Source organism: Natator depressus, chromosome 6, assembly GCF_965152275.1.
Source record: "Natator depressus isolate rNatDep1 chromosome 6, rNatDep2.hap1, whole genome shotgun sequence".
NCBI lineage: Eukaryota > Metazoa > Chordata > Testudines > Cheloniidae > Natator > Natator depressus.
In genome coordinates, this window is record NC_134239.1 from 10,251,771 (window position 1) to 10,273,779 (window position 22,009).

Sequence of the window (22,009 nt, forward strand, 5' to 3'; positions counted from 1 at the left end):
ATAATTCTTCCCCACATCTTTGGACAAAACCAGCCACCTGGAGATAGGAACTGAACATGTAAACAGGCCCTTCGGCTCACAATCCCCTCAGGCTAGGTGTGATGGCTTGCAGTCAGGGACACCCTTTACCCGCTGCTCAGAGCGGTTTACAAAAGGAAGGGGAAGTGGATACAATGGGGAAATCAAAGGGAAAAAACCTTTGTCCTTTCCTCTGCTGTCTGTGTAACGCTTGGAAAGGCTTGGTGGGAATATGGCCCAAGGTTTTTAAGTGGATTTGCTCGATCTTTGTTGATAGAACAAGCTCTGAAAAAAGGGGCCATGGCAGGACTAATATCTGGGGTTTTAATGGGAACGTAGGACTGGAAGGGACAACTTGGGCCGTGGAAGCCAGTCTCTGCTATCACTGGCAACCCCATCAGATAATCCTGTTCATAAATGTATCAAGATTCATCTTCAAACCAGTTAGGGTGTTTGCCCCCATCCCATCCCTGATCCTACTGGGGGGTCTTCCAGAACCTCCCTGCCTCTGATGGTTAGAAACCTTCTTCTTATTTCCAGCCTAAATTCATCCATGGCCAGTTTGTCCCCATTTGTTCTTGTGCCAACACTGTCCTTTAGCTTCAATAGCTCTTCTCCCTCCCTGGCATTTACAGCCACCCGTCCGCCTCCCAATGTATTTATAGTGAGCAATCCCGATCCCCTCACAGCCTTCCTTGTGTTAGGCTCAACAAGCCAAGCTCCTTTAGTTTCCTGTCCTCAGGCTCTCCATTCCCCTGAGCATCTCCTTCTCTGTTCCTGTTCCAGTTTCATTCTCCTTCCCCAGCTGGGGAAGCCGCTCTCCAATGCACGCACTCAGTTCTACAATATTAAAATGCAAGTTTCCAAAGGCAGGATTTGTGCCAGCAAAGCAAGCAGCCAGCTGTAAGCAGGTGACATAAAATACTGGACCTTTAGTGACAAGATGGCTCTGATCCTTCATGGACTGGTGCTCTGCCCCATCATTTACACGTGTAAAACATTCCCGCTGGTGTGAGAGGAGAAGTCTGATCTAGCAGACACTTACACCCAGTCTGCACAGATGTAAATAGCATCACAAAGGGCCAGACGTGAAAGTGGGCCGATATGGGCTGGTACAGCATACCGGTAAGAAGTGGCCACTGGTACTGGTCTATACACAGCCGCAGCGCTGCCAGACCGTACCAACAGGGTCGCCGATGGAGGGGGGTGGGGTGGCGGGCAGGGCCACCAACAGGGGGGAGCAAAAGAGGCAGCTGCCCCAGGGCCCAGAGATTTAAAAGGGCCCGCGGCTCCTGGCTGCCACCACTGCAGCCCTGAGGCTCCTGGCTGCCGCACTGAAGGGCTGGCTGAGGGACTCTGGTCCCCAGCTCTGCCCCTTCCACTCGAGGCCCTGCCCCTTCCGTGGGGTCCCAGAGCCACCCCCGCATCTTGCCCAGGACCCCGGCTGCACTGCGTACCGTAACTTTCATCCCTGCAAAGGGCCCAGAAGGGGGACATCAAGGACCAGTGAAGGGATCTAGGATGTTTACTTTACCATTTGAACTAAGAGAGTGTAACAGGACCTCCTGGCTCCTCCTTCTGTTCTGGTCTGTTCTACAAACTACTCAAAGACCCTTCTGCTGGTCCAACGGGTTGTGCAGTTTATTTACAAATGAATTCCCACCATCTTCATAATATATACATCTCCCGGAACAAGCAAGGGAGAGCAATCTCTCTCTCGCCTGACTGCCTGCTTCCCTCTTTTCCACTTCCTTCCTGTGCCTGTTTGTGGGCTCGGCCTGATGGCTTAATTAGCCTTTCTGCCCTGCTCCACTCACAAATTAGGCGCAGCCCCGCTTAATCAGCTCCATTCTGCCTTGCTTGATTGGAGCTGCCGGGAAGAGAGTGCTGACTCAGCCTTTCTTGTCTGTCACACAGGGTAACACAGTGGCAAAGTAATGGGCTTTTATCTGCTATGTAGACCAGCCATTAATGGGGTCACAGCAAACACTGAGTCACCATCTAACAGGGAGTTGATTGGAACATGGAAGGTTTTCCCCCACCCCGTGGAAAATTATGACTTTTCATTGAGAAAACAAAACTCATTTTTTTCCCAGTAACTGAAGGTTTTGGTTTAAAAAAAAAATCAAAACATTTATTGATTTCCAGTAGAAAATTGCTGGAAAATTTTTAGTTTTCAAGTTTTTCTACATAAATTTGGAAAATTCAGAGGAAATCTGACACTGTCTGCAAAAAATTTTGTTTAAAGGAAAACCCATCTTTCTGTCTGGGGAAAAAAAGTTTTCATAGAAAAGTTTTGACTGTTACAGGCTTTAAAAATGTTTATATTCTTTAAAATACACAGACAGTTTTTTGGGGGAAGGGGTAAAACTTACAATACGCTGTTCAGTAATTCCTCTTTGTTACAGTAAAGTCTCATCTGGTAGTCGTCCGATGTGATCAGCTCCACAGTGTGCTTAATGGACTTGATCCTTTTCAGCCAGCTCAGGCAGGCGTTGAATGGCAGAAGCTCCTTCTCTGTGGGCTGCAGCTGCTTCAGGATGATGCTCACGGCATCAAGAGCTACAAACTAAAATGACATTTAAAAACAAATCCCATGAGTTTCTGAGCTAGCCATTGTGTTCTGGGGTGAGGGGCAAAGAGGAGAGAAAACAACAGGGCAGGAGTATCGCTCGCTGAAGACTTGAAGCAACAGAACTGGAGCAGGTTACGAAGGAAGGACTGGTGGCTGCACACACACATATAGATACACACACACAGAGGCACACACATAGATACATGCACACACACACGCAAGATGTGCTCATCAGCCGGGACTGAGCTCTGGTGATTTGGCATCAGCGGCAAAGACTCCCACCACCTGAGCTAAAGGGATAACTCCATTAATGGCAAGACAGGAGCAGGAGTCGAGATACAGTCACAACTACTGCGCCAGCGTGTTACGCATCCAGCTGCCGAGGCAAAGGAACAAGGAAAGGAGGGAGAGAAATCCCACATTTGTTTCCAAGCAGTGCAGATTGTAACAGTGCCACAGAATATCATTCCCCCTCCCCTTCAGGACCTAAGTGCTCTGAGTCGAGGATCTTGTCACCAGCCTTTAACCACCATGGTATTAAATTGGTTCAGGCTGCCTTGGATTTAATCTGCTTTGGCTTGTTAATGTGAACTGGTCCATAGCAGGTATAAGCCATTTTTAAAGAATGGTTAAAACTGGTTTGGATAACACAGCTCCTGGTCCAGTGTAAACAGCACTTGCATCAAACAAAACCAGCTGGCTTAAAATTGGAGTGACCACCTCCTAATGCCAAGGACATTATATTATACAAAGCACGTGGCTTAGCAGCAGCACTGCTGAGAAGGATCTGGGAGTTGTGGTGGATGTGATGTTAAAATATAACCATGTATATCATGTTGCTACCACTGTTATATAATTGCTACAAATATTACACAAAGTATATCATGTAAGGCGTGAAGGGAAAAGTTATGATTTCCTGAATATGATTATCCTATTTGTATGCATGTGTCATTGTTATATCTGTCATTATGAATATTGACTATGTACCAGTATTTCAAATGTGTTTGCTCCTGGGGTGACACCCACCAGGTAACAGGTTTCAGAGTGGTAGCCGTGTTAGTCTGTATCAGCAAAAAGAACGAGAAGTACTCATGGCACCTTAGAGACTACCAAACGTATTTAAGCATAAGCTTTCATGGGCTAAAACCCATTGGATGCATGCAGTGGAAAATACAGTAGGAAGATAGATATATACACACAGAGAACATGAAAAAATGGGTGTTGCCATACACACTATAAGGAGAGTGATCAATTAAGGTGAGCTATTATCAGCAGGAGAAAAAAAACCTTTTTCAGTGATAATCATGATGGCCCATTTCCAACAGTTGACAAGAAGGTGAGAGTAACAGTGGGGGGCCGGGGGAGGGAAATAGTTTTACTTTGTGTAATGACCCATCCACTCCCAGTCTTTATTCAAGCCTAATTTAATGGTGTCCAGTTTGCAAATTAATTCCAATTCAGCAGTCTCTCACTGGAGTCTGTTTCTTAAGTTTTTTTGTTGTAATATTGCAACTCTTAGGTCTGTAATCGAGTGACCAGGGAGACTGAAGTGATCTCGGACTGGTTTTTGAATGTTATAATTCAATAATAATAAGGTTAGGTAGTAACTACCACCAGGTAGTTTACATCCAGTCAGCACGCACATTGTGAATGGGCTATTCAAGTTGATGGCCCATTTAGTAAAACAATGGGTCACAGAAGAAGCTTATCTCCACCTGATGGGCTTTCCTGGGGACGTTTTAGCCAGAATATGAATAATGGCTCTTGCTATGACTCATTGAAGCATGCAGGGGCATGTGACTAGCAATGTGACCCTAAACTCCATCTTGTGCCTGTACTTTTCCACAAACTATGCTGGGAGCTTTGCTTGAGACAATGAGTTTCCCTCCACATGGCAGAAGCTATAAAAGGCCCTGGAAATATCTCCATTTTCCTCTTTCCTGCTCTGATCTCTGGACTAAGGACTTATATTAAAAGGAGCATTCTAACCAATGGATTGAGGGCCTTCCAATCTTTTGGATGCCACCAGAGACTTAATGAGCCAGCAGTTTATTCCATCACTGCTTCAAATCTGATACAAGAACTTTGCAATGTGTGTATGTATTTGATTCCTTTGATCATTTTAACTCTCACCTCTTTCTTTTCCCTTATAAATGAATCTTTAGCTATTAGATACTAAAGGATTGGCAACAGCATGAATATTGGGTAAGATCTGACTATACATTGACCTGGGTATGTGACTGGTCCTTTGGGATCAGAAGAACCCTTTGGTTGATGAAACTGGTTTTAAATAACCACTCATCATTACCTCTAGTGTTTTGGTGGTGAAACAAGGACTGGTATACCTAAGGAGACTGCATTTCTGACTTCGTTAACCAGTATGGTGAGACAGAAGTTTACTTTTGTTAGAGATGTGGTATATCTTATGGAAGAATAACCACCAGTTTGGGGTGAGTCTGCCCCATTTCTCAGCAGTTTGTCCTGAATTTGGTATTCTCAGCTGTGACCCACTGAGACACAGTGACAATAGATTACAACCTCAACATGAGTCAACAATGCAATGGTATTGCAAAAAAAAACCAAATGCAATTCTGGGTTGCATTAACAGAGGCATATAATGCAAGTCATGGGAGGTGATAGTACTGCTCTCCTCGGTGCTGGGTAGGCCTCAGCTGGAGTTCTGTGTATAGGATGTAGAGAAACTGGAAAGGATCCAGAGGTGAGCGACAAAGATGATCAGTGGGATGGAATGCAAACCATACGAACAAAGGCCGAAGGAACTGGGTATGTTTAGTTTGGAAAAGAGAAGATTAAGAGGGGACATGATAGTGGTCTTCAAACACTTGAAAGGCTGCTATAAAAATATGGAGAAAATTTGTTCTTTCTTGTCACAGAACAAGAGGCAGAACGAGAGACAATGGGTTCAAATTACAGCATGGCAGTTTAGGATTAAATCTCAGGAAAATCTTCCTAACTGTAAGAACAGCAAGACAAAGGAACAAACTGTCTAGGGAGGTCGTGGAAACTCCTTCACTGGAGGCTTTCAAAAGGAAGCTGGAGCCATCTGTTTTGGATGATTTAGACACAACAAATCCTGCATCTTGGCAGGGGGCTAGACTAGATGACCCTTGTGGTCCCTTCTAACCCTATGGCTCTACAGATTCTGAGATTGGAAGCAGGGAAATACACGGAAGATTCTTCGAATCAGAGATTCTAAGGCCAGAAGGAACCACTGTGATCACCTAGTCTGACCTCCTGCATAACACAGGCCATAGGATCTTGCTGAATTCATTCCTGTTTGAACCACAGCAGATGTTTTAGAAAAATGTCCAATCTTGACCAACTCACCCCTTAGCTTTCTTTTTTTAAATAAGTAGATTGAGCTCTGTGAGTCTGTCACCATAAGGCAAGTTTTCTAATCATTAATCATTCTCATGGCTCTTCTCTGAACTCTCTCCAATTTATCAACATCCCTCTGGACTTGTGGGCACCAGAACTGGACACAGTATTCCAGCAGCAGCCACCCCAGTGCCAAATATAAAGGTAATGAAACCTCCCCACTCGTACTGGAGTTTCCCCTATTTATGCATCCCAGGATCGCATTAGCCCTTTTGGCCACAGTGTCTCAATGGGAGCTCTTGATCAACTTATTAACCACCATGACCCCCAGTCTTTTTCAGAGTCGTTGCCTCCCGTGACAGTCCCCCATCCCATAAGTGTAGCCAAAAATCTTTGTTCCCATACATATACATTTAGCCATATTAAAATGCATATTGTTTTCTTCTACTGAGCTTACCAAGCTATCTAGATTGCTCTATATCAGTGACTGTTCCCTTCATTATTTACCATTCCCGCAACCTTTGTGTTCACTGAAAACTTTATCAGTGATGATTTTATGTTTTCTTCCAGACCATCAATAAAAATTTTAAATAGCATAGGGCCAAAAACCAGTCCCTGTGGGATCCAGTAGAAACACACCCTCTCAGTGATGATTCCCATTTACAATTACAGGTTGAAAAGAGCAACAATGAAACACTGTTCAGGTAACCTCGCTCACCATTTTAGTTGTGTCTTCTTTATAAACTTTCTGCAGCTCATTGGCTAGAGTCTCCTCATTCTTTACTAAATTGACGAACAGCTGATAATTCTCTTGTAGGTAGAAATATTCAATGTGCAGCCAAATCAGGGAAAACTCCACATCACCATGTGCCAAAGAGGTGCAGAGCCGTTTCGCACCAGTTACGAGAACATTAGACAAAATCTGTTGATAAAATAAAAAGTATTATTTCTACTCATCATCAACCACAAGAATAGAGATTGACCCATAGAATTAAGTTCTCTGTTGCTGCCATGTTTAATGAAAGATGTATGAAATTTTCATCATCACTAATTCTAACCCAAGCCAAAAAAACAACGTTAAAATGCAGTTAAAGTTGAGAGCGCTTAGCAGTAATTTAAGAGCAAATACAGGGTTTCTGTAAAGTGCGTTTATCAAAATACAGAACAGTTGGACAGGAACTGGTTTTATTTTTGGCAGAAAATTTTGACTGTTAAAAATCAAAACCAAAAACGTTTTTCCAAAAAAACTCAGGCAAGACCTTTTTGATATGAAAAAAAAATCGACAAAAAACTGAAATGTTTTAACGGAAATCAGACAATTTCTGCATTAGCTGGGGATCTGGCCCATTGAGTCCAATGTTGTTGTGGCTGATTGACACCAGCTGGGGATTTGCCCGCATTGACTCCAATGGAGACAGGGCCGATTTACACCAGTTGGGGATCTGGCGGTAAGGTTTTTATTTTTTCTGCATTAAGTCTAATATGTCTACTATACCATTGGTAATCTCACCCCAACCATCCAGACTGATAATGTTTAAAAGTGCTTTTCTGCAGAAACCCGTTTACCTCATAAACCTGAACATCTTGCCCTGGAAAAGCCATCCTCACAAAATCACTGGCATAATGCTGAACCATTTCTGGATTATTGCCCTCTGGCACTGGCATGTTCAAAACAGAGCTTTGAAACATCTCAGCAGAGTCTACAGTAGGGTCCTTTGGATAACCTAGGATGTCACAGAATGAACAAAGGAGGGGGGCTTATTCAAGTATAGCAGATCACTATAAATATTGTTTGTTAATTATTAATATACAAGTGAAAGGGGGGCAAGAGTATAAGCATGGTGGGGCAATGGGAATCTTGTTTTCCTCTATTATAAATGGCTACTTGTTAGAATTATGATGCAGAGTTCTAGGTCATTCTAGTTGGGTAGGGAGATTCTAGGTTATTCTAGCTGGGTGGGGAGAGGAGCAATTGACTACCTTTTCAAGGAATGAAGGACTGGGTTTACAAAGGACAAGAAGGCTCAGACAGTCCTACAGGGCAATCTTCAATGAGGAACTCTTCCTGCCCCCACCAACAAGACTCCTCTAAGCAGAAGATTAAGCACAGACCCTACTGATCTGCAAGTGTGAGACCCAGGCTGAGAGTACCTAGATCCCCAGATCTATCTACAGATTTCTTTCCCAAGTCACTGATTTCCAGGATACCGTCCGCCATCTGGTAAGAGTGACCTACATTCTTTGATCCTTGCATTTGGCTGAATTAAAAGTAGAGCTGGTCGGAAAACTTGATTTTTGTTCCATGAAAAATTTTGACATTGTGCATTTTTTTTGTCACAAATCATGACAAAAAGACAAATTCTGAAAATTTTCACAAAATTAACGTATGATTTTTTTTGTTTGGGTCAATCAAAATTATTAATTTTGATAAATTTGCAATGGTTTATTTTGATTTGACCATTTTTTATTTAATTTTACATGTATAAAATAAACTTCAAAAAAATGTCCTTTAGAAACAAAAAAATGAAACTTTTATTGTGAAAATGTTGAAACACGATGTCTTGACATTTTCTGAACATTTCTTCCCAATTTGTTTTCTAACAAAATTTCATCTAAATCAACAAAATATGATGAAAAGTTTCAGTTTTCTCAAAATGGCATTTTCTGACGCCAAACTGTTTTGACTAAAATTTTTGAACCAAATTCAGTTAAGCACTACCAAGACTCCAAGTGATGCGGATTCCACCCCATACCTAGGTGAACTGGGCCAATGACTCCTCCCTGTTAATTTCCCTCCCTGTTATAAATGTACTACTTATTTCCTCTGTGAATTTGTCTCCACTCAGCTCCTACCCAGTGGATCTCATTCTGCTTCTCTCTGCTAGATCACAGAGCTCTCTATTATGAGACATCTCCCCATGTAGCTCTTCTATAAACCTGATCTGGATTTACCCTGGCAAAAGCAAGAGGAGAACTGGGTCCCGTATTTTCTTCCACTGCAATTAATTTTAATAGATGCAGAAAGTGTGAAGTTACCTTTGACCCGACGGACTGTCTCCCATATCTCATCCAGGCGAGCTTTCAGAACCCAGCTGAAAGGAAAGCAGCACTGTGTGGACCTGCTGGGGTCTTCACTCATTGATAACACAGATATCTTAGCATCAGGGGCCCTTGAGTGTTTAAAACAAACAAACAGATTATATATATATATATATATATACACACACACACACATAATATCCATATAATCTTGCTAAGTTCTCAGCCTCAATGACTTCGTGTGGCAGTAGATTCCAGAGGATAATTACGTGTTGTGTGAAAAAAACATTTCCTTTGACTGGTTTTGAATTTGCTGCCTTTCAATTTCACCAATTGTCCCCTTTGTAAAAGGGTGGTCTGCCCTTTCAGGGGCCATAGGCCTGGGGCCAGCCAGCCTATTCGTCAATCAGACCTGGCTAGGAAGGGGTTAAGTGTTCTCTCTCTTGTGATCCCTTCTAACTCTATGGCTCTATGATTCTAACACTTCCTTCTGATCTTATAATTTATGGATCTATAAATAAATAAGAAGAACAATAACAACAACTATAATAATGATGCACATAAAAGCTGGCACAAATGACTTTGCCTGTAATTCTGTTCCCACAGTTGTCTGACTAAATTTCTGCCTTCTGATCCAGCGAGTTCCATACATTTCCAATACAGTGAATTCCATGGCTTAAACTTCTATACGTCTGTTGCCTTCCCACTTCACTATGCATCTACTCGTCTAATGAACGCACTCTCCACCATCCCAGACTCTCTCACTGCTCTCATTGCTATGGCACTGTACCTTTGCAGATCTGTAGAGAGGTTGGTTTTCTCAGTCCTAATAGAGATTGGTCAGGAATTTTCTGATTAAACATTATTTCATCTGAAAATCATGACTCATTGAAACCGAAACAGTTTGCAGGAAAAGGGTTGATTTCACCAAGCCTCTTGATTTGAGCAATTTTTGGAAAAAAGTTTCAAAACCATTAAAACATCCTGTTTTGATATTTTTGGGGGGGAAAAAACAACAGTTTTGGTTTATAATTTGAAATGACTTTCCACTTAGCAATTGTAGTTAATTTATACTAAAAAAATGTAAAATCCTTTTTTAAAAAGGTCAAAATCTAAATTCAATTTTACGATGGAGCCAAGATTATTTTCATACTTTCAGTTTGTGAAAATTTTCAAGATTTCAACTTTTTATTCCAATTCAGGATGAGGAAAAAATGTTGAAACCTCAAAAACTCTTGCAGTATGGGAACAGTGTATCCCACTCAGATCTAATCCTGAGAGTCTGAGCTTTCCTAGTGGTTTCTTACTTGCTGGTATACTTAATCTTCAGAAATGATTCATCTTTGAACATCTGGAGCCAGAGGTCAGAGAAAGGAGTCTCTTGAGAGATATGATCCAAGTTGTTGTTTGCATCAATTACTGCTAGAATTTGAGCAAACATGTTTGCTACAATGTCTTCCAAATGAATCCAGACAACATGCCTTTAAAAACAAGGAAAAACATGTCTTATAAAATAATTCTTTCAATTCCCCCCCTTCAACCAGCTCATTCTGTGTGTCTGTAACATGAGGGTTGCTTTTCAGGGCTGAGCCCTAAGATACAACTATGTAAATATCCAACAATCAAAATAAGGCATAGTCATCCACACAGGACAAAACAGGGAGCAAATATAGCATTGGCTGGGTGATGTCTCTCAAGCAGATTGGGAGTCAGCTGTCTGCAGTGATTGAATACCATAAATATGAATTTCCAAAACTTTCAAGTTATCTGTAGGGTTCAGCACATTTCATACCGCTGATCAATTTTGTTCTTGTTCTTTGTTCTTGTTACAAACAAGACCCTTTAACTGTCCAATGACCTAAGATTTTGTTGCCAATACCCTGATTAATTCTGATTTTTAAAACATATGCTAGTCTTCTATATAAGTACTTATACCACCTCATCACTGTTGTACCCAAGCCCCGTACAGGAATGCTTTAAGTGACGTGATACCAACAAGAAGTGATATGTTTGTATTCCAAAAATTTGAGCTATTTGAAATTCAAATGGCCAACATCATGCAACTATACAAGAACATACGTTACCTGAATGAGGTTCCTTCAAGTATGAACTCACTAGACAGAGCTTTGCGGAAAATCCACTCTTTAGGCTTATGGCTCACCTCCTCTCGTTCTTGTAAAAGGTTACAAATTCTCCTTTTCAACACTTCCATAAAATGACAGGCAACTAGCCATAAAAGAAAAAAGAAATCACTTATCCCACAATAGGGCTGGTCAACATTTTCTTAATGGAAAATTATTTTCGACTAAATGAAAAGTAGGGTAGAAAGTCTCTGCTTTCCTCAAATTTTTGATTTTTTTTGTCAGAAAACCCCAAACCTGAAAAATTTCAGCCGAGAGCCAAAAATGTTTTGGATTTCAGCAGTTTTGGGCCAAAATTTTTTGGGTTTTCAGGTGTTTGGTTTCTGGAAAAAAAATTGAAAATTTCCATGGGGGAGGGGAGAAAAACATTTTCCAAGCAGTGCATCTAAAAGCATTTCCTATTTGTCTTCTTTGAAACAGTTCCTTTGGCCTAAGCAAGCTGACCTTCCAACTGAAATCAAGAAACTCTGAGATAAAGGGTTCATGGAAAAAAGTGAGCTGTAAGACCTGAGGGTTCCATGTAGCTCTCAGGTCTGGTCTACACTAGGGGTTTACATTGGCATAGCTACGTCTCTCAAGCAGGTGAAAAATCCACACCCCTCACAGATGTAGATATACCTACCTAATCCCCAGTGTAGACAGCATTAGGTCAATGGACAAAATTTTGCATTGCCCTAGCTACTGCCTTTCAGTGAGATGGATTACCTGCACTGATGGTAGACGCCCATCTGTGCAGATAGTGTCACTAAAGCTCTACAGCGGGGTAACTGTGCTGTTGCAGAGTTTTAAGTGTAGACATACCCTCACTTTTTTCAGTTACTCTGGTGTAGATCTGTAGTTACACTGTTGAATTCAGTGCAGCTACTTCCATGTTGTACTAATGTAACCAAGAGCAGAATCCACCCCCGGCCGGGCTAGAAACTGAAGCAGTCCACTGGTATTTAAAAGTACAGCTGGTTAGAATTTCTTTTCCCTCCATGGAAGATTTTGACTTTTTAGCAAAAAAAATAAATAAAAAAATCTAAAATGAAAAATGTTGATTCTGAAATGCCACCCTGGTGCCTCATGGGAGTTATTGTTTGTGTGCCTGTGACCGAGAGCTGGCTGCAGCACCCTGATCACTGACATCACTGCAGCACAGAAAAGGCTGAAGGCTCGGCTTGGAGCAATTGAACACTTTCGGCTGGGCGATTACAAACACCTGGGTGGTAACTGCTGGACTGATGAAAATCACCAGTAATGGGGAGGATATAAAGGGGAGGAACAGGAAGAGGGTGCGCTGTGCAGAGGAGAGAGGCCTGGAGAAGTCTCCTCCTACAGTGTCCCTGTGTCATGTACTGTTTTCTGGAGAACTGAAGGGTAAAGGTACATACAGTGAAAGGGAAACAAGTTGGGTGTGCTAATGACTGAGGGATCACGGAAACAGGCTAGGCAGCGTGGCACACCGGGTAGCTGAAGAAGCACTCTGCGACACATGGGGGCTTGTCCAGGGTTTTATCCCTCTTGACTTGAGAAAAGGAGACTCGAGGAGTGACCGGTGCTTGGGCAGGAGGATCCAGATGCCAGGGAGGAAATGTAGTTGAGCAGCAGACAGAGAAGCAGAAGACCCCGCTGGCAGGCACTTCTTGGCTGGCAGACAGAGCAGCAGCAGACGTTACAGCAGTTTATTAAAAAGTGGTCTCGGGTACAGCAACAGCTCCTCTGGAGGCGGGTGAGTTCCAATGAGAGAACTGGAAATCGTGCAGTGGGCCTGGGAGTGGGCCTATATAAGATAGCCTGTGAGATGACCCTAATATGGTTTTGTTGATGTTTGAGCTTCTGGCTACCAGCACTGGATGGGACAAGGGAGTCTGGGCACTACGGTGAGCCCCTTGTCTGACCGGCCAGGCTCAGCTGGCTTATATGGCCCTGAACGAGCACCAAGCCAAAGGCTGTGATACTGGCAAAAATGTAGAGCAGCCAGATGGCATGGCAGGATACATCCCAGGGCATTTCGGATAGGCAGGACAGACAGACCCTGATGAACTCTTAAACACAAAAAAGAAGCTTACAAGAAGTGGAAGACTGGACAAATGACCAGGGAGGAGTATAAAAATATTGCTCAGGCATGCAGGAGTGAAATCAGGAAGGCCAAATCACACTTGGAGTTGCAGCTAGCAAGGGATGTTAAGAGTAACAAGAAGGGTTTCTACAGGTATGCTAGCAACAAGAAGAAGGTCAAGGAAAGTGTGGGCCCCTTACTGAATGGCGGGCGCAACATAGTGATAGAGGATGTGGAAAAAGCTAATGTACTCAATGCTTTTTTTGCCTCTGTCTTCACAAACAAGGTCAGCTCCCAGACTACTGCACTGAGCAGCACAGCACGGGGAGGAGGTGACCAGCCCTCTGTGGAGAAGGAAGTGGTTCAGGACTATTTAGAAAAGCTGGACGAGCACAAGTCCATGGAGCCGGATGTGCTGCATCCAAGGGTGCTAAAGGAGTTGGCGGATGTGATTGCAGAGCCATTGGCCATTATCTTTGAAAACTCATGGAGGTCCCAGACGACTGGAAAAAGGCTAACGTAGTGCCCATCTTTAAAAAAGGGAAGAAGGAGGATCCGGGAAACTCTGGCCAGTCACCCTTACCGCAGTCCCCGGAAAAATCATGGAGCAGGTCCTCAAGGAATCCATTTTGAAGCACTTGTAAGAGAGGAAGGTGATCAGGAACAGTCAACATGGATTCACGAAGGGTAAGTCATACCAACCTGATTGCCTTCTATGATGAGATATGGGGAAAGTGGTGGACGTAATATGTCTTGACTTTAGCAAAGCTTTTGATACGGTCTCCCATGGTATTCTTGCCAGCAAGTTAAAAAAATATGGATTGGATGAATGGACTATAAGGTGGATAGAAAGCTGGCTAGATCATCGGGCTGAACAGGTAGTGATCAATGGCTCCATGTCTAGTTGGCAGGTGGTATCAAGCGGAGTGCCCCAGGGGTCGGTTCTGGGGCCAGTTTTGTTCAACATCTTCATTAATGATCTGGATGATGGGATGGATTGCACCTTCAGCAAGTTCACAGATGACACTAAACTGGGGGGAGAGGTAGATACGCTGGAGGGTAGGGATAGGGTCCAGAGTGACCTAAACAAATTGGAGGAGTGGGCCAAAAGAAATCTGATGAGGTTCAACAAGGGAAGTGCAGAGTCCTGCACTTAGGACGGAAGAATCCCATGCACTGATACAGACTGGGGACTGACTGGCTAAGCGGAAGTTCTGCAGAAAAGGACCTGGGGATTACAGTGGATGAGAAGCTGGATATGAGTCAGCAGTGTGCTCTTGTTGCCAAGAAGGCTAATGGCATTTTGGGCTGCACTAGTAGGAGCATTGCCAGCAGATCAAAGGAAGTGATTATTCCCCTCTATTCAGCCCTGGTGAGGCCACATCTGGAGTATTGAGACCAGTTTTGGGGTCCCCCCACTACAGAAAAGATGTGGACAAACTAAGAGAATCCAGCGGAGGGCAACGAGAATGATTAGGGAGCTGAGGCACATGAATTATGAGGAGAGGCAGAGGGAACTGGACTTATTTAGTCTGCAGACGAGAAGAGTGAGGGGGGATTTGAAAGCAGTCTTCAACTACCTGAAGGGGGGTTCCAAAGAAGATGGAACTAGGCTGTTCTCAGTGGTGGCAGATGACAGAACAAGGAGCAATGGTCTCAAGCTGCAGTGGGGGAGGTTTAGGTTGGATATTAGGAAACACTATTTCACTAGGAGGGTGGTGAAGCACTGGAATGGGTTACCTAGGGAGGTGGGGGAATCTCCAACCTTAGAGGTTTTTAAGGCCCAGCTTTACAAAGCCCTGGCTGGGATGATTTAGTTGGGGTTGGTCCTGCTTTGAGCAGGGGGTTGGACGAAATAACTTCCTGAGATCTCTTCCAGCCCTAATCTTCTATGATTCTATCACACGTGCCCTATAGCTCCATTCTTCTCTATGGACCAGATAACATCTCTCATGATGCACCATGGTGTCCCCACTTTCATGGTACTACTGCAGCCACAGTGCATGATGGGAAATGTAGTTGAGCTTGGAGCCCAGCCCACAGAAGAGAATGGGGGCTTGAGGTAACCAAACTTCAGCTCCCATGAGACATTTTAGTGGCATTTCCAAATGGAAAGGTTTTGGGTTTGGCTGTTTGGTTATTCAGTGAATGAAAAGTCAATATTTTCCAAGAAAAACAGACACTTTTCACAGAAATTGTTTTGTTAAAAATACAATTTTCCATTGAAAGTTTTCACAGTAAATTCTTGACAAGTTATGTGGCTCCTTCCTTTAGTTTTGGCAACGAAGATTAGACAAATCAGATTAGACATACCATTACGAAAGCTTATGCTCAAATAAACTGGTTAGTCTCTAAGATGCCACAAGTACTCCTTTTCTTTTTGCAAATACAGACTAACACGGCTGCTACTCTGAAACCTGTCATTAGACTATAGTTTCCCTCCATGAAAAAAGCACCTTCCATTTACTTAGTTTGAAATATTTACACATTCGTTTGCTTAAAGTTGGATCCCATTTAATCACTAAGGACGATTGCACAGTTGCCTTGAATAATTGTGTAGAACTTAACAAATATTGACAGCCACAGCAGCACGAAAGATCTCCACACTCATTTTTCATTTGCATTTGATGTCTAAATGGGATTTTTTCATCTAGGAATCCACAGCTATAATACTAGTGCCCGAGCTGATTGTACCACTAATCCATCCAGTTTGTTCTTAGAACATCTTGTAATATCCAGTCACACACAAATACAAGGCCTTTTGTTTATACTCACGTATATTCTTGCTCTGAGACTGAAAAAGTGCATCATAGAGAATCTGTATCCTTTTTGTAGCTCGCTGGCTGTTGTCTTTCTTATCCTCCAGCTGGATCACAGCTTTCTGGACACTTTGTTTGATCATGAATTCAGTGTTGATCAGCTGCAGCTGGAAAAATATTTGGCAGGGCAATGTTATTGTTCCCATTGGGCAGATGGGAACTGAGACATGGAGACTAAGGGATTGACTCTGGGTCACACAGGAAGTCAGCAGCAAAGCAAGGAATTGAACACAGATCTTCTGAGTCCCAGGCTAGTACCCAAAATACTATAGACCATCCTTCCTCTTCATTTTCATGGCCAACAGCAGAATAGCATCTGAGCTGTTCCCTGGCTATCTCTGTAGCAGTTTCAGGAGGCACGCGCTGCATCTCAAGTCTGCAGTTCCTGTATCTGTCTCATATAACCCCATCTCTGCAGCATCTGAGCACCTCACAAACACCGATGAGTTTATCCTCATGAGGCTGGCAGCCCTATTCCCCCTCCCAGTCACAGGGGGGAGCTGAGGCCCAGAGACATTCAGTGACTTTCCCCAGGTCACACAGGAAGTCAGTGACAGAGACAGATATGGAACTCAGAAGTCCTGAAACTTACTCCTAATGCCTTTCCCACACTACTTAACAAGGGAGGATGGCTGGTGATCGCCTCTAAAATGCCAGGCGTGATGCCCTGCAACTTTTCCTCCCTTGGGCAGGGACCTCCCCAATTTCAACCTGTTATATTTGAAAAGCTAACACTGGATTTGATAGTTCTCACTTATGGCAGGCAAGATAGATAAGACACTTACATTTTCCTCTGGGGAGTAATTGGCTTTTTCAGCATCTTCAGGGGCAATAGAATCCTCTGGACGACCTTGAATGATGAGCAATTGCATGTTACTTATCCGTTGCATCAAAACCTTCAGATATTAGATACTTAAGGATTGGCAACAGTGTGATTACTGGGTAAAATCGGAGTCATACATTGACCTGGGTATGTGGCTGGTCCTTTGGATCAGAAGAACCCTTTGTTTGATTAAACTGGTTTTAAATAACCACTCATCATTAACTCTAGAGGTTCAACAAGGGCTGGAGTGCCTAAGGAGACCGCATTTCTGACTTCTTGTTAGCCAGTGTGGTGAGACTGAAGTTACTTTTGTGAGCGGTTTGGTAGCTGTCATGGAAGAATAACCACCGATTTGGGGTGAGTCTGCCCCATTTCTCAGCACTCTGGTATTCTCAGTTGTGACCCACTGAGGCACAGTGACAGCCGCTTCCAAGCGTGGGCCCAGGGCGATGGCACCATTGCCGCCATAGTAAACCCAATGACTGCCTCTGACTCCTGCACAAGTGGACCCGTGGACTGGATGACCCAGGCAGGAGCATTACGGGATTCCCTACCCCCCTCTTACGTCTCTGTGCGGGTGTGTAGCCTAAATCACTACTGAGTCCTCACAGGGAATGTGCGTGGAACCCCACAGCTCCATTTGCACAGTCGCTTTTAAACGTACGCTGATGTCTCCTTATCTGATTAAACTTCACTCCACTGATGTTACCATCCCCTTATCGGGGCAAACGGCAAGAGGAAAAACGGCAGAAGGTAAAACAACACATCAGAGATGGGGTTAAAGCAAGAAGTCGGTTACTTGAGTCGGTTCCCTGCTGGGTGCTGATCATGAAAATCTCAGCAACTGTCATTTTGGAGAGCTGTCCCAGATTGGCTGCAAAGGTCTCGGGAGGCAGCAGGTCATCCAAGTGAACAGCGCGCCACTCACCTGCAGAGGCACAAATGGAATAGACCACAAAATGTCATTGAGTCACAGAGTTTTAGGCCAGAAGGGACCATTCGATCATCAGTCTGACCTCCTGTATAACACAGGCCATTAAATTGCACCAAGTTACCCCTGTATTGAGCCCAATAACTTGTGTATCTTTCCAGCCAGGCATGTAATCTGGATTTGAAGACATCAAGGGATGGAGAATCCACCACTTCCCTTGGTAGTTTGTTCCAGTGGTTAAGTCTCACACTGTAAGGCATTTTCTCCAGCCTTCACATCATTTTTGTAGCTCTTCTCTGCACCTTCTCCAATTTTTAGCATCCTTTTTAAAATGTAAATATTAGAACTGGATGCAGTATTCTAGTGTTTGCCTCACCAATGCCATATACAGGGGTAAAATCATCGCCCTACTGCTCCTCACTCTTCCTGTTTATACATCCAAGGATCACATTAGCCCTTGTTGTCACAGCATTGCACTGGGAGCTCATGCTGAGCTACTTGGCCACTGTGACCCCTAGATCCTTGCAGAGTCACTGCTTTCTCGTATACAGTCTACCATTCTGTCCCTGTGTGATTTTTATCATTTGGGGATAAAGCTCGCTTTCTTGAACATCCAGCACCACCAGCCTTTTCCCCTAAGAGTTCCCAACTAGAGCTAACAGAATTTTTTTTTATTGTTGACATTTTTGTGACATTTTTCATCAAAACTTCAAATTTTGATCAAAAACGGGGGTGGGGAATTCTCAACAAAAAGAAGCAGCTTTCCTTGGAAAAATTATTGTTTTTGTTGAAATTCCAGTTTTTGGTTGAATTTTGATAGCTCTCCCTCATGTGACTTAGGAACACAAGTTCCATGGAAACAGGGACTTATATTTCTAAGTCACTTAGGCCCAGATCTTTAAAGTTATTTAGGTGTTGCTGTGCTCAGCATTGCAACACCAAACTGATTTAGGAGCCTAAGTCTCAATTTCAAACGTGATTTAAGCACCTAAGGTCTAAATCCCATTGACTGTCAGTGGGATTTTGGCTCCTAAGTGCCTAAATCCCTTTTGAAAACGGGACGGAGATGGTGCAATGCTGAGCACAGCAATGCCTAAATAATAGAAATCGGGGCCTTACGTGCTACTGAAAATTCCACCCTAAAACAGTGATTAAGACAGTTAAAATTATTCAAATGTTGCAATAATGTTAACAATCCCTCTTGCTTTCCTCTTCTTTCAAGACTTTCCAAATCAAGGCATGTTCTTACCAGCACTGAATGCCAGGTAGCTGCACCCCCCGAGTATCCTTGGGACTTTGGTTATGATGACGACGTGTGATGGACTGGTTGTTCCTGGTTTTCTTCTCTCATCCACTATGCAGTACCTGAAAACACAACAGAAGTAAGATTCATAGCTTCATAGATCTTCAGGTCAGAAGAGACCTTCTGACCATCCAGTCTGACCTCCTGCGTGATAGCACAGGCAAAAAAATCTTACTTGGTGATTCCTGCATCCAGCCCAATAACTTCTGTGTGAGCTAGAGTGGAGCTTTTACAAAGAGATGCACGGCCATGATTTACAGACTCCCAGTGATGGAAAATTCACCCCATCCCTAGGTGAGCAGTTCCAGCCGTTAATTTCCCTCCCTGCCAACAATTTGCACCTTAGTTCTAGGCTGAATTTGTCTCATTTCAAAGCTCCCGGCCACTGGATCTCCTTCTGCCTTTTTCTGCCCTCAGAAATCTCCTCCCCATGTATGTCCTTTAGGCCATGATCAAGACAGAAAATGTGTTATTTGTCTCTCCATCTGGTCTCTTCCCTCTGGGTGAAATCCTGATATCCTGAAGTCAATGGCAAAGCTCCCACTGACTTCAGTGAAGCCAGAATTTCACCCTGTTTCCATTCTCCACTGTAACATCCTAGAGTAAAGCTATGTCTACCCTTAAACCACTACTGCAGCTGCACCGCTGTAGCGCTTCAGTGTAGACACTCACTACAGCAATGGGGGGGATTCTCCTGTCGCTACAGATAATCCACCTCCCCAAGATGCGGCAGCTAGTTTGACAAAAGCATTCTTCCATCAACCTACTACTGTCTACACTGGGACTTAGGCTGGCTTAACTACATCCCTCAGGGGAGTGAGTTTTTCACACCCCTGAGACTTGTAGCTAGGTTGATCTAAGTTTTAGACCAGCCTTGAGTCTGCTTTTGACTTTGTGCCATTATATGAGGTGACACCAGCACAAACAGCCATCCCTGCTGTTTGCAATGGGTACTGACTGTTGCCAAGTCTGGTGATTTTTCTCCAAGCCCCAGTTCCCAAAACGGCTAGATTATGGGAAAACCTGCTTTTGTTTAAGGTTGGGTGCCGAGCTGGCCTTCAGGATTCTTTTGACAGCCTTATTTTTCCCATTCAGCCTCCCTCAGACACTGCAATGGAGTGGAGCGCTGGAAATTCCATCAGCAGGAAGATGCACTAGCACAGAACCACCATGGTTATTTTATAAGGCCCCGATTCAGCAAATCGCTGATGCACACGCTTAACTCCTCCGCTGTATTGGGACGTAAAATGATAAGAAAAGCTGCTTACTTTGCACAGGCAAGAAGCCTTTTGCTGCTCTGCGGCTCGTCAAAGTTGAACTGGACAAAAAGCAGTTTCTCTTCTGTCGATTCTCTGAAAAACTTACTGCACATGATGAAAAAGTCTCTTTAGATACTTTTTAAAAAATCACACTGAACACATAAAAAAAAATCACATACAAGACTAAACAACAAGAAAAAGAGTAGGACCAAAAAAACTCGTTACCTAAGTTCCTGGCGGAATGCATGTTCTGTGTCAAACTGACTGAGAAAAAGACAGCGGATTTTATTTTGGAGGTTCAGCCTCTTTCTTACCACTTCCAAATCTCTCTGGTTTAGAAGTCTGGCATGTGTAGAAACCTATGAAAAAGAAGGTCAATTTAGGCAAGATTTTTGCACCTGATTTTGCTATTGTAAAGACTGGAAAACTGGAATAAAAATCTGCAATAAAAACTGCAATAAAAATCATTCCTTTACCGGACTTTTGAACGGCTGCCCAATAGAACTGATGTGAAAATGGATTTTTCCCTCTCATGGAAAATGTTGATTTTTTTGTTGAAAAACCAAAGCCATGAACCACCCCATTTCCTGCAGCGCAGCGCTCCCTAGCACTGCACTGGGGCGTTGGGATCAGCACTGACTGAGAGGGGAGAGCACCCCCTACAGAGCCCCCACCCCACTCCCTGCAGCACAGCGCCCTCTAGCGCCACAACTGGGGCATTGGAGTCAGCATTGACTGGGAGGGGAGAAAGCCCTGTTCTGAAACATGTCCCCTCCAGACACATGCTGTATGGGTTTTGACAAGACCATAGCATGAGGTACCAACACCAAACATCAGTGGATCATAAGAGTTTCCTTGCAATGGGCACAATAATAATGACTCTCTCTCACTGGCCCAAAGCCCAGAAAGTGAATAAGGCGGGAGGATCTTAGGCCTGGTTGGGATAGCTGGGTAAGATGCAGACAGAGCTGGGTAAGATGCAGAGTTAGGCAAATAGGCACTTAGCAGAAACCCACCTACATATGAATTCAAAGTTGAGCAGGTGCAGAGAAGAGCTACTAGGATGCTCAGGGGGATGGAGAGCTGATCTTACAAGATGACACTGGAAGAGTGGTTTAGCCTAACAAAATGAAGGCTGAGAGGGGATTCTATTGCTCTCTATAAATACATCAGGGGGTAAAAACCATGGTGAGAGAAGGGCTATTGAAGCTAAAGGACAATGTTGGCACAAAAATAAATGGGGATAAATTGGCCATGAATAAATTTAGAAGAAGGTTTCTAACCATCAGGTGAGGGAAGTTCTGGAAGTCACCCAATAGGAGCAGTGGGGGCAAGAAACCAAACTGGTTTTAAGATGCAACTTGATACATTTATTCAGGGAATTATCTGACAGAGTTGCCTATGTGAGCAAGGACGGGACTAGATGTTCCAGAAGGTCCCTTCCACTCCTATGTTCTTATATATAGAACTAACCTCTTAGTTTCTCAAAACCACAAACATTTTACCTGTAATGACAAAGTCAAAGAACCTAGAAAAACACTGCTCTGTAGAAAGACTGAAGGAGTGGGATTGTTACCACAGAAAGGAGATGAATAAAAGGGGTCTGGATCCAAATCTTCAAACTACTCACTGTTCTAGAGAAGGGAGATAAGGAGCATCTGTTCTCCCTGTCTTATAACACAGTAACAAGGGGACAGTCAATGAAAATAAAAGGTGGGGAA

General features: G+C 43.5%; 1 protein-coding gene across 1 annotated transcript in view; it reads right to left on the reverse strand.

Annotated features, from left to right (window-relative positions):
* The window catches only part of LOC141988596 (E3 ubiquitin-protein ligase rnf213-alpha-like), a 181,164-nt gene that overhangs the window by 45,934 nt on the left and 113,221 nt on the right, over positions 1 to 22,009 (reverse strand). Inside the window, exons 37-48 of the mRNA XM_074954446.1 lie at positions 20,514 to 20,647; positions 20,298 to 20,393; positions 18,976 to 19,091; positions 17,595 to 17,723; positions 16,758 to 16,822; positions 15,929 to 16,079; positions 11,056 to 11,197; positions 10,279 to 10,452; positions 8,969 to 9,102; positions 7,499 to 7,656; positions 6,651 to 6,854; positions 2,394 to 2,587 (exon numbers count right to left, since the gene is read on the reverse strand). Of these exons, the coding sequence (XP_074810547.1) occupies positions 2,394 to 2,587; positions 6,651 to 6,854; positions 7,499 to 7,656; positions 8,969 to 9,102; positions 10,279 to 10,452; positions 11,056 to 11,197; positions 15,929 to 16,079; positions 16,758 to 16,822; positions 17,595 to 17,723; positions 18,976 to 19,091; positions 20,298 to 20,393; positions 20,514 to 20,647 (1,697 nt within the window). The remainder of the gene's footprint in view (positions 1 to 2,393; positions 2,588 to 6,650; positions 6,855 to 7,498; positions 7,657 to 8,968; positions 9,103 to 10,278; positions 10,453 to 11,055; positions 11,198 to 15,928; positions 16,080 to 16,757; positions 16,823 to 17,594; positions 17,724 to 18,975; positions 19,092 to 20,297; positions 20,394 to 20,513; positions 20,648 to 22,009) is intronic.